We start from the raw sequence: 12,112 nt of genomic DNA on the forward strand, positions 1-12,112 counted from the left end.
TCTCCTCTCCTCACCTCTCCTCTCCTCTCCTCTCCTCTCCTCCTTTCTAGGTCTCCAAATAATTAAAAATCTGCACACTGAGAAGGCTGTGTGATGCTGCCTACTTGTACTCAGTGGCAAGTACAGCCCTGAAATAAATTTGGCATAAATTTAGTACTGTGAGAAAATTTTGCCTTTTAATGCAACACATCATAAGACGTTGTTCTGTCTACATCCTCTCAATTAAGAGAAAAATCCAGTTATCAGCCTTGCTTGAAATAGCACAACATTCCAACTTCATTCTTCATTCGTTATTGTGCCTTGATAAACATATTGCTATCCTAGATAAGCAGATCTGCTCATATTCATGGGATGTTAGTACAACATGTTCTTATCTTGGACAGATCTTTGATGGGAATTATTCTCTTTGATGACACATGTAGACAAACCTATATTAGGTCTTTCTGAGCTCCTGATAGCTTCACTGTATTACTTCTAGCTTGCTGAAACATATGTTCTGTTGTAAAGGTGACTGAAGAAATATGTCTTTGTCATTGCAGTTTATTATGAGCCTTGCTCATTTCCTATTTGCTATTGTGGTGCTTTAACAATGGTAATACTTGATTACCTTCTCTAAAATTGCATCTCAGGATTTGGCTAATTGCCATTTAATCTTGTTTATGTCTCCCCCAGCCATTACTCTCATTTTTGACCTTTTTCATGTCTTCAGGTACTTGTCCCCAGAATCTCTCTCTATTGCTCTTCTATGAAAGGAATTTTTTTATGGAAAAGCTTATTTTGCCATCTAGTTGAAACATGATGTTTAATAGGAAAGGCCAAGGAACAATTTAGCAAAATAGTTTCTTGAAAGAAAACTGAATTCCTGCAAAAATATTTCTGAATGAATGAATGAAAATTCTGACCTTAAAGACATTTGCCAAAACTCTATTATAAAAGATAATATAATACTTTCAAAATTGTATGATGATTTATTGCAGAAAATGTTTAGTTAGGATATCCCAGTTCACAAAGAATAATAAAAACACTCTCTACCCAAACTACAAGTTCCACTATAAATTGTGTCAATACAGACAGATGCTTTTATCATAAATCATTTTATTTTGTAGATGTCAGGATTTTTTATTTGGTTAAAGACGCTGAAATGAAGGAGTTCAGCATATCTGATATGGGATTTTTTTACAACACTTTTTACTTCGAAGAAAACTGTTATTTTATTTTCCATTACAAGTCAGGATGAAACAAGTATGGAAAATATAATGTTTCACGTATAGAAAAAACAATTTTTGTCAAATATCACTGGAATCATACCTATAACACAGTATTCTTTCACAACAGACTCTCACCTGTTATGTTTATTTGCTAATGGACACCAAGGTCCACCTGGTCATACGTTACTTACTCATTCTCATTGGAAACTACTGAGAACTTTGGACATCCAGAACTATATTGCATAGCTACAGTGAAGTTTCTGTCTGTGCTCTGTCTTCTCATCTATATTCCAGATTCCTCTGAGCAATTCAAAGTTTCTAGGTGCAATAATAACTTGGGACCATGTTTATTGAAAATATCTGTAACATTTCTAAAATTCTTTTTTCTAATATTGAGAAGCAAGTAAAGCAGGCAATCTGTGATATATAAATATATCGTTTTTCCTCATCCTCAGATCCTGAGTTGAACAAACTTTTATATCTTTCAGCAGGCTCAAAAGATTTTCCATATTCCCATGTCTTACTCTAAGCACCATCTAATGCTGCAAATAGCCTTTTTGATAAGGGATGATTAATGTAGCTTTCCATACAAGGCCATAGTTCTGTTTTATTTAAGGGCACAATCAGATTTCCCATATGACCCTCCACTATACTCTTTCACATGTTTACTCTTTTCACTTCAGACAGCAACTAGAGCACTGGCTTTCACTGTGCCATAAATGAAGTTGCCTATGGTTAGCTCTTTTGTGATTGAAGAGGGTTAATTTGAGATCAGTAAGATACACAAATAATTTGTGCATTATGCTGCATTTATCTTGTATTTTCAGCTGCTAGCATATTCTGAAATCATTTATGTCAAATAACACCTCTAGGCTTCTTTACAAGGATCCTGCAGAAGAATCTTTAAGTTTGAGTAACGTCAAAATCTTATGCTATCTCCAAGCACATTTGATTGGATCCTTTTTCCCATTATTAGTAGCTATCATAGCAGAGAATGCTAAAGCACCCAAAATTTAAGCTTTTTAAGTCTTGCTATCAGGTTAATTGGCCAGTTCTTGATCTGTGAAAAGATTTTATTTCTTGCAATTTGCTAATTTAACCCCTATTGTAAATAAGGGATGTTGTGGGACATCTTGGTAAATTCCTTATAAAAGTCTGTTGCCAAATATATGAATTAGATTGGTGGTCTCTTTTTCATTCGCTAGGGCATTTTTATTGATGAATAAATTTAGTAGAAGAGTTTATTTTCCTACAAATTAAGCAGGGTGGATTTATTCATTTGACAGTATAGTAGGTGTTTCCCTCTTTTTAATTCATTAATTAACAAATCTACGGTCATGCATATACGCATGTATATAAATGTAAAACCAAGTTACTTGTGTATTTTTCCTGAATTATACCATGCAGCACTGACAAGACATAGATAAAATATTTGGTATTGAAAAGTTTCTAATGAGAGAAAGTATCTTTTCAAAAGAGCTCAGTCAGTTCTAGTGTATGTCCCTTCAGAACACTTGGATGTATGCCTCTGGCTCAGTAATGGGTTTCCTTTAAATTCAGTATTTTGTTCCAACTCCTTTCAGTGTTTTACAGTACTTTGTACTTATTACTGGAAAAACAAATGTCCAAGTCAGGGAGTTTTCCAACATCATTAGTTGTGAAGGGTGATGCAAAGAAAGTTTTTAACTTCACTGCAATGTCCTCATCTTTTTAATTATTCCCTCTAGCCTTTCACAAACCAGCACACCCACAATATTTCAATGGACCTCACACTTCTCAGCACTGAGAACATTTTTGTGGTTTGTTTTGATTTATTTAAGCTCCCAAATTCATGATCAGACATATCAAACATAAATAAAAAAGTAGATAGCAGAAGATGTATGTATCCAGTATTTTTGATATACTTTTTCTGAATAGATTTCTATTCAGAAGTTATTAAGGAGGATATTGTTGCTTCCTTTTACAAGCAGGAAGGTGAAGCACATTGAAAAGTGACTGCATTGGTATCACGCAGCATTGAGATCACACAGCAGAGCACAACTCCAATCATACTATCCTCTTTTGCTTTGAATACTAGAAAACATTGCTTCAAAGACAGAGGAAAGAGGAAGACACAGACCTAGTAAACGTTTTCTATTTAATTATCTTACTTTACGCAATGTTATATATGTAGTCAAAGATATATAATTGTGTACATGTGTATGTATTCATAATTTAGCTTATCATTTATAAGAGAAAACAGAAAGAGTAGAGAAAGACATGGTTCAAGAGATTAAATGAGTAGTATAAAAAGTTGTCATTGTTCATACCTGGCCTCGTTGTTATTCTTTGTGTTGCTTCTGGGTAAACTGATGTATTTGGAAAAATAAAAGTGGCACCTCCTAAGGAGAAAGAAGACATAACATCTGAAGATTCATTTTCACGGTCTCTGATTCCACTAATATTAATAATTCCCTCTTCTAGTGTATCAGAATAAAGACTACGAATAAATATTTTATACATTAGGAATGTTATATGACTTCTGATAGTTTTTGCACTTGTGTAAATCCACTCAAATTACTGGATAAATTCTGTGAAAATCAATGTTAAGGGGGGAAGAGAATTAAGTTCAGTAAATCCCTTCTGCCCTCCCTACACATCTTGACCATGTGTGCAGGCTGTTCCTTATCTTCTGAAATAAAACTTCTTTTCCTCCTCTTTATTCATATATGACTTCCCGAACAAGTTCATACAACGGAGACTGCAGCCCTGGGCCAAATCCTATTCAGTGGCAATCTTCTCACAGACCTTGGTGGTCTTTGGGCTAGACTCTCAGAAACCCCATTAAAAATATTGAACTTGATAATATAAAATGGTACCAAACTTATCTCGGGAACTGACATTGCCTGAACTACATCAACATACCTCTAATGCCCATTTCTAGGAATGTGAAAAGGGCCACAAGGAAGTTACCAACGACTTTGAGAGGAGTTTGTTCCTAACACCTTTGGGTTCTTTTGAAAATCCCACTCCAAAGCTCTTATGCCAATAGAACAATATACTTTTCTTAAGGGCATAAATGCAGGCAATCTCATTTTGGTGAATTTCAGAATAGCATTGTCAGTGCACACATGTAGAAAAAGATAACACATGGAATTGCTGAACAACATTTGGATAATTCTATGTGGAAACTTCTTGGCAAATTAGAATCTGGGAAACCAAAGATGGAAAAGACTATGGAGACTATCTGTTTTTAAAAAGGGCTTAAGGCTTATTCCAAACCTCATCAAAGTCAATGGAAATTTTTCTCTTGCATTTGGTGGGGTTTGCTGGAGGCCCATAGCCCATAGTAGGACTTTATGTCAAATGGCAAACATCTAATCTCAGTGGGAGATCATCTGATCTAGTTAATTTTTCTAGGAAACTTGCTGCTTTTTACTACAGTGAAAAAACAAATGAAGTATGAAAATAAGGTTTTCTTATTTCTTTTTCTTTGCATTATCCTTTGTATTATCTTTTTCATTTATCATAAATAATTGTTATTTCTGGTCACTGTAGGTAACTAACACCCTCAGGCATGATCATGCAGTATTCCAAATAACTCTATCAATACGTATACTGCACTATATGTGCAGTTCCATGCCATCCTCTGTTACAGAACTGCTACAGCAAGATAAAATTTAGTTTGAAATATTTTCAAAAATATTGTAAGCCATATTTTGATAGATACATTTTTGAGGCCTGTGTTGTGTTGTTCTTCCACCTGTGCTTCATACTTATTTGGGACGACTTACATAACAGAAGGGTGAATATCAACAAAAATCATTTTACATTCAGATCAGACTTAGTAGAGATCCCAACACAAACCTCACATGAGAACTGATAAATGAGAATGGGCTAACTGCCTAAATAGCAAGAATTTTACTTAAGTATGCAATATATACTGCATATGAGGGGGAAGCAGCCACAGCACATAGACAAACACTGAAGAACTTTTCAGCCCCAACAATCTTTTTGGGATCCATGGAGTAGTCCTGACAGTAAAATGAGACAGAGTGAGAAAAAAAGTTTTCAGAGCTTGCAGGTTATCAGTGTCATGGGCCCGAAAGCTTATAGGACATGAGAAATTATCAATGGGGAAACCATTCTGCACCATCTGGCCCTACATGATGCCACCATTTTTCTGTGTGTCTGTGCATAAAACTCATGCACACAACAAGGAGAGGAGATGCTCATCTCTCTCCTGGTTTACTATTTCCACTTTGAGCAAGCAAACCATAAACAGGAATCCTGTGCTTTCAGAATATGACCTATTGCAATGGGAGCAGTGCCAGCATTACCTGTGTTTCTAGCATGCATTAACCGTGGAGAGTTTTGTAAGGCCTTATCAACATCATCTGAAGTCAAATGTGGAAGAGGAGCTACAAAAAAAAACAAAAAGCAACACCAAAATGAAAAAAAAAATTGAGAATTATCTTTTAAAACCATATTTTCCCAAAGAGGATTGTTTGAAAGTGAATCTACCAACAGTCAGTTTCTGTCTGCAGTTTACAAGGAGGTGTGTGTGCTATAGCTTAGACTGATAGCTTAAACTAGGGCGTTAATTTATTCAACATTATGAATACAGAATATTTCTGGCTGATTATTGACAGTGTGCGTGTGGAGAAGACTGCACCGCACTGGTGTTGCAATGCTTTTTTGTTTGTTTGTTTGTTTGCTTTAAAACCAAGTTCATTTTAAAATCTTTAAACTGAGGCAAGCATGCAAAATTTCCTCAAGCTTAGATGAAAGTACACAAATCAGGAATTCACTAGTCCCCTCTTTCCCTTTGAAATGTTAGCCTTACACTACAAACGCTTTGCATTTGGACCTCAGGGACTGGGGTTTTTTTGTTGTTTTTTTTTTACTGTTTTTTTTTTTCCTTCTTTAGATTTTTCTTCCCACAAATTTACAGAACATTTATTCAGTTCATTAAACTCTTGTTTAACCTTTTCAGGGTAGAGCAAACTGCTGTCAGTCCTTAGAATCATGCCTGGAATTTGCTTTATAAATCAATATAAATCAATTGCTAGCATTATCATTGTTAAAATGGAAATAAATGAGTATGTGACCAGAAAAAACATTAGCACTGAATCCCATTTGATTTTTTTCCTAAGTGTACTGATAAATATGCTGGAGTTAAATTCCAATTTTGTCTCAGATAAAAATTTAGAAACATTGCCCAACTCTTTTTCTCCCATAAGCATGAATGAAAGCCAACTGAAATCAATGGGAATCTTTCCTTCAAAGTCAAGAGGCTTTGGATTGGAGCTTCCTGCTATATTTTAAAGACCAACATTAGGAACAGAGACATCTGAAAACCTACTGGGTTAAGATCTAACAGTGGTATCAAACACAGATTGATGATAGGCACTACCATAATGACAGAAAACAAACTTACTCTCTCTGAGGTAGTGTAGGTGTGACAGGAGGATATCTGCATTATAGCTCGGTGTGAGTCTCTGGAAGTCATCTTTGGTCATTTTACACAACTCTTTCCCATCAATGTTCTGGAACAACAAGATGTCCACGTCTGGAAGACCATACTCCTTCACTGCCCACTCCAGCCACTGACGTACATGGTCTGTGCTCCATAACGTCGGATCTAGTGTTATCACAAAGAATGCAATTAGCTTGGAAGGGGAGAGTGGGGATTTAGTGGATCAATGCAGAAAGACTGTAGTCCAAACTGAAGAGACAGGGGATTAGCAATACTACAACCTGTGTCCAAACAATTTTCTAATATTTCAGTTCAATTTGTATCTTTATTCAAGAGAAATTTTCACTCAAATCAATTTTACTGTTTCTTGGGCATAGGCTAAGCAAACACTCAGATTTGGCTCATATTAAAATATTCCACACTTCCTTTCATAGATTGCTGTGTTGTTTTGCTACATGTTGCTACATTTAAGTGGGTTTTTCCTTACTACTTGATGTAGTGACAATACCATCTGGGGAAAGAAAACAAGAACTAGTGCAGATGTCTTTTTGAAAGTCATGTATGAATCCCTGATTTTAACCTGAAGCTGTGTTTTTGTCCTTAAAGCTCTCCTTTTCTATCTTTTCCATTCTACTTTTTGCTACCCCTGTGACTGAGAGTAAGCCCACACCAACCTGAAGGTCCCTAAAGATCTGCAGTACTCATCTGCATAATGTAAGACAGCTCCTGGCATGTAGATTTTCTACTTTTTGCTGAGGAAAGGTAAGAGCTGAGGAGAGATGGAGTCATCAAGAGTTTCTGCCTTTCAGCCTACATGATTCTGTGGTTCTGTGATATCCTGAAAACCGACAATGGAGCACACAGAGGTCAAATGACAATAGTCCATTGCATAAAAGTCTGTGAAGTGTCTGAGTCTTGAAAGATAGCATAAATAGCTTATTAGTGGCATAAATTTAGTGCCATACTATGTCTTTTGGGATACATGTCTTTCCATGGGCTAGATACTATTCAGGGACTGTCATGACACTGCTCATTCCCAATCCTTCACCCATCAGTGCCTCTGCTTTTCTGATGCTTCTCTTGGAATTTTAAGTCTTTAAAAGTCAGAGTACTTGTTTCTCTGGAGGTTCAGAGGCTTTCTCCACTCTCCCAAATGCACCAGAATTGATTTAAGAGGACCCCTCCATCTGGTATGAAAGGAGTAGCAAACTAGAAGGAAGTCTGACTATTTAGGGTCTGGTTGAGATCACTGATACCTATAGCAGGGAACTCCAGCAAAATTCACATTGGGTTGAAGCAAACCAAACATTGGGAAACTTACCAAAAGATTTTCATTATGCCTGTAATTTTTAAAAGCCTCTTTTTTATCATAACTTGGAAGTTAATGCAGCTGGAAATGTGAATATTGCTTTTTTATTCCTAAAGATTAACACATAAATTGTACACTACCTATATAATAGTTGAACGAAACATATGTGACCTATTATAATGTACCTGCTTTAGCAGGGGGGTTGAGGATCCTTCCAACCCTTAAAATTCTGTGACTCCATGATTTTTACCCATATATTTCTTGTAGAGATCTCAAAACAGCAAGGCTGTAGCTGTGATAATCTTGTTCTTTGAATCTCACTCAAATTCACCTCAAAACACAGCTCCAGGAATACACAAAAAAAACCCCAAACAAACAAACCCAAAAGCCATTCTGGCTGAGGTAACCATGCTGAAGGTTACCAAAAAGCTGAAAAAGTACCAGCCAGCAAGAAGACAAATGTTTGCTTTTCATATGCCATGAGACTTAAGTGTGTTCTCCATCTAGTTAGTCCGGACATTTCATTATTCAGTGCATCACTCTGCTGTGCTTCAGAAAAGAACCGTCAACGCCATCATAGAGGATACTTCAACATATTAGTCCACTCACATCTTGACAAATAACTGAAATAATCACAGCTTGCAAAATTGGCCACAGTTAAGACTCTTGCATATCTTAACAACTGAAAAACTGCAAGACTATTAAGCAACATAATAGTAGCAGCAATATTTCAGAGGCACATCTCAGTTAGAGAGGAACCAGTAGCAAAACATTCTCTTCTGTTTGCAGGATGCAGGTCTTGAGTCTATGCTGTGTATTTCCAGTGGTTATTGGACACTCATATATGTCACGGCGTCTAGTGCTTGGACTTCAGAAATATGCATGCTATTTTGCAGACCTAAGCAACAGCCCTTCCAGAAGAAGTTTGTGTGGAAGACAAGGTGCACAGGAGTTCAACAAAGTACTGAACCCTATTACCAAGCTTGCCACCAGAAACAAGAATTTCTCAATTATGCTCTCATATTGCAGTGGAGTAGTCTGTTTGCTTATTACAATGTATTACACTGCTCAAACTCAAGGAATAGCATAGAAAACTGGCACTGTCATTTTGCTTGTTTTAAGTGAGAATGAAATACTCCAAAAAGGAGTGAGAATGATCATATGGGATCTGAGTGCCTGTAAATAGCCAGCTCTGCCTCTGAAACAAGAAGAACAGGTTGAGGAGGTAGCTTCATAGTTGTATTTCCCAGATCATTTTCTTAACTCTGAGAAATTATGGCTCTTCCTGATACCCTGTATCACACTGCCTCTTTCTCAGATCTACTTAAATGAGATTAGAAGATTTCTCTTGGAAAATGCATTTGTTTGCTTGAAAATTTTTGAGTAGAGAGTCTAACCTGCTGGCACAATAACTCTTCGTTCATTGGTAGTCATATTTGGAGGCGGAATGTGCTTCTCTTCCATGTAGCTTCCATAGTTCATCCCAACATTGTCTGAACCACTAACCATTTTCCCTCCTTTTGCCACGCTGCAGTCATCAGGTGAATTCCTAGACAAAGAAGAGAGAGGTGTACTTTGATTATTATTCCAGTCCCTACTAATATCCTCTGCAAGGCTGAGTGAGATGGGGAAAAAAAAAGAGACTGGAACATCAGGAATTTGTTGTCATTGAAAAACTCGGAGCCTACTACCCAATGACTCTGCTGATTCCTTTAGCTGCTTCAGAAAAAAATGACCAGTCTCCACAGACAGCATATTTATTTTTATTTTAAGATTTGTCACCTTGTCTCCAAGCCTATAGATGCAAATGATTTATTTCCAGAGACAGGACTAACACAAAGGCTTGTTCGTGAGGTTGCTGAGCATCACGACTGCAAATAGCTGTGCTTCTCTCTCCAAGCATCTCACAGACAACTCAGCAAAACATAGAGATGCACTTAATGCATCAGACAAAAAAGAATATAAATAGCTGTCGTTAGCCTTGGACAGGTTTCCAACTCTACTACTGTCACTGTTTCATGTGAGCCACACTTTGTTGCACTATGTGTAAAGCAATGTAGACATATTTCTGCACACGGCCCACAGAAAAAGAAACATTTACCAATGCCATGATTCAAAATACCACACACATGACTGGAAAAACCTTTCAGCTCCTGACTAGTACAGTCTCTATGGTACGATAGTTAAGAAAGGGAAATCTGCAGAGGATCTGCAACCAGACACCTCTTTAATTTTGGCTTTGCTTTCTGAATAGAGTCTCTAGCTTTAATATCCCACAGAGGGTTCCCTAATGGCATTTTAATTGCATCACAGTTTTCTTTCTGGCAGACAGAGACATATTTGTCCCTTAATTTAATGTCTACAATGTGTTCCATCAGAGAGAGAAAAAATGTTACAAAAATCAAAAGAACGAACAGAGCCACAGGGAATACCTTTAAATGCAAAGAGGTTGTTTGGCAATGGAAGAATGGTGTTACTTGGGCTAGAGTTTCTTTATTGATAGTATATTACTAACAGCCTTTCCTTTACTTCTGCCATTTAACTGCTGAAATTGCACTGTGGTTGTGCTACACCAGCAGTAAGTTAGATTGCTATGCTTCATTTCAATTCCTTGCAAACTAACTAATATACAGTCCAGAGAACCGAGAGACCCTCCAAGAACCCAGACTCCTGGACGGGTGCTTCAGGAACTTCCATCATTACCGGCTCCAAACGCACTTCAGCAAGAGACTCTTGCTCTCCTTGGCTTGGAAGCCCCATCTCTTGCTGAAAGCATTGGGCAGCAGTGTCACTGAAAGCCAATCAATGCTCAGACAACAGGCACATTCCCAGAAGAGTTAATCTAATGTTTGAGAACAAAAGAGGAAAAGAAAGGTACAGTTCAGCCCACTGTCTGCTCAACATGCAGCAAAAGGATGTGGCAGGTAATTTATCCATTGCTTAAGTGACTCAGTTGTATTGACTGCTCAGAACTGCCATCAGTCAGGAACTAATGCAGTTGTAATTGTTCCACATGTCGGTTTCAAAAATAACTAACATTTTGGAAGCTGAAAAGATTTAGTATACATCTTAAACAATGCAAATACATTTCAAGCATTTATTTTTTTCCAAGCAGTGTTATTACTCATTTTACCATGTTTTGTTAAGGTATATATATATATAAAAGAAAACAACAGCAAACATGAACAAAGACCACCACCACCACCAACATAAAACAACAAAAAAAAGTGTCAATGGTGTTCTGTTAAAAAATATATATATCACGGAAATCATTCCAGAGGTACTGTCATCTTCTCTTGGAGAAGGAACAGGGCCCTGAATGCTGCCTGGGAAATGTTGCCTGCACATACCTTTTTCAGATATAAAATATTTTGGGTGCTGCTTAACATACTACATATGAAATCTGCCTTTTGTAAAGATCCTACAATTACTCAGTCAGCTACAGAACTGAATAATAACCACAAGGGAAAATACAGTCAGCACATGGCCTTGCCTGTCACTGAGTGATTGTGGATTTAGGCTTCTACCATAGAATGAGAATACTTCAGCATTATTCTCTCAGGTTTAATTTTCTATCCCGCTATATACCTATAAATATAATTCTGGGATGCCACTTATTTCTGTCAAAACAGAGCTAAGCAAAACAAAACAATTTCTTTTTCAGACATAAACATGTTGAAAGTGAGCTTTTGAGATGATGGCTTGTGACTAAAATGTTGGCTTTTTCTGTTTACCATTAGCAAACAGAAATGGCATCTATGCATGAATTAGTCTGCAGGCTAAATCATATATTTGGAATCATGGGCCAACTCCTCTCCTTTATACCTATGCAGTATCTATCCTGACTCCCAATGTCAGTTATGTTACAAAGAGAAAAGACGGAGAAGTTCAGCCCGTTCAGTGACTTTTTTTTGGAAGCAGAGAGCTAACATCATCCTTTGGTCTTACTAGCACAATTTCTTTTTTTTATTGTTTTCTTTTTTTCCATGAAAAGGAACATGGGATAAAGACATATCAAAATCCTGCTGCTGATGTAAAATACGGTATCAGTACTAGCCTACACCACTTCCAAGGGTAATTGTGCATTAAAAACACTCTTGTAAACACAGAGCAGTAAGTGATGTGAAATATCCAGTA

At 36.9% G+C, this 12,112-nt stretch overlaps 1 protein-coding gene across 4 annotated transcripts in view; it reads right to left on the reverse strand.

The window, feature by feature from the left end:
- Positions 1-12,112, reverse strand: part of ERG (ETS transcription factor ERG) — a 108,498-nt gene that overhangs the window by 10,829 nt on the left and 85,557 nt on the right. For 3 of the 4 annotated variants that reach the window (XM_042810698.1, XM_042810699.1, XM_042810701.1), the window contains exons 3-6: positions 9,373-9,524; positions 6,628-6,831; positions 5,528-5,608; positions 3,518-3,589 (exon numbers count right to left, since the gene is read on the reverse strand). In XM_042810698.1, the coding sequence (XP_042666632.1) occupies positions 3,518-3,589; positions 5,528-5,608; positions 6,628-6,831; positions 9,373-9,524 (509 nt within the window). The remainder of the gene's footprint in view (positions 1-3,517; positions 3,590-5,527; positions 5,609-6,627; positions 6,832-9,372; positions 9,525-12,112) is intronic. The other variant, XM_042810700.1, reaches the window with a different exon arrangement.

Source organism: Centrocercus urophasianus, unplaced genomic scaffold (assembly GCF_019232065.1).
Source record: "Centrocercus urophasianus isolate 14NV4802_14NV808 unplaced genomic scaffold, USGS_Curo_1.0 seq_12, whole genome shotgun sequence".
Classification (NCBI taxonomy): domain Eukaryota; kingdom Metazoa; phylum Chordata; class Aves; order Galliformes; family Phasianidae; genus Centrocercus; species Centrocercus urophasianus.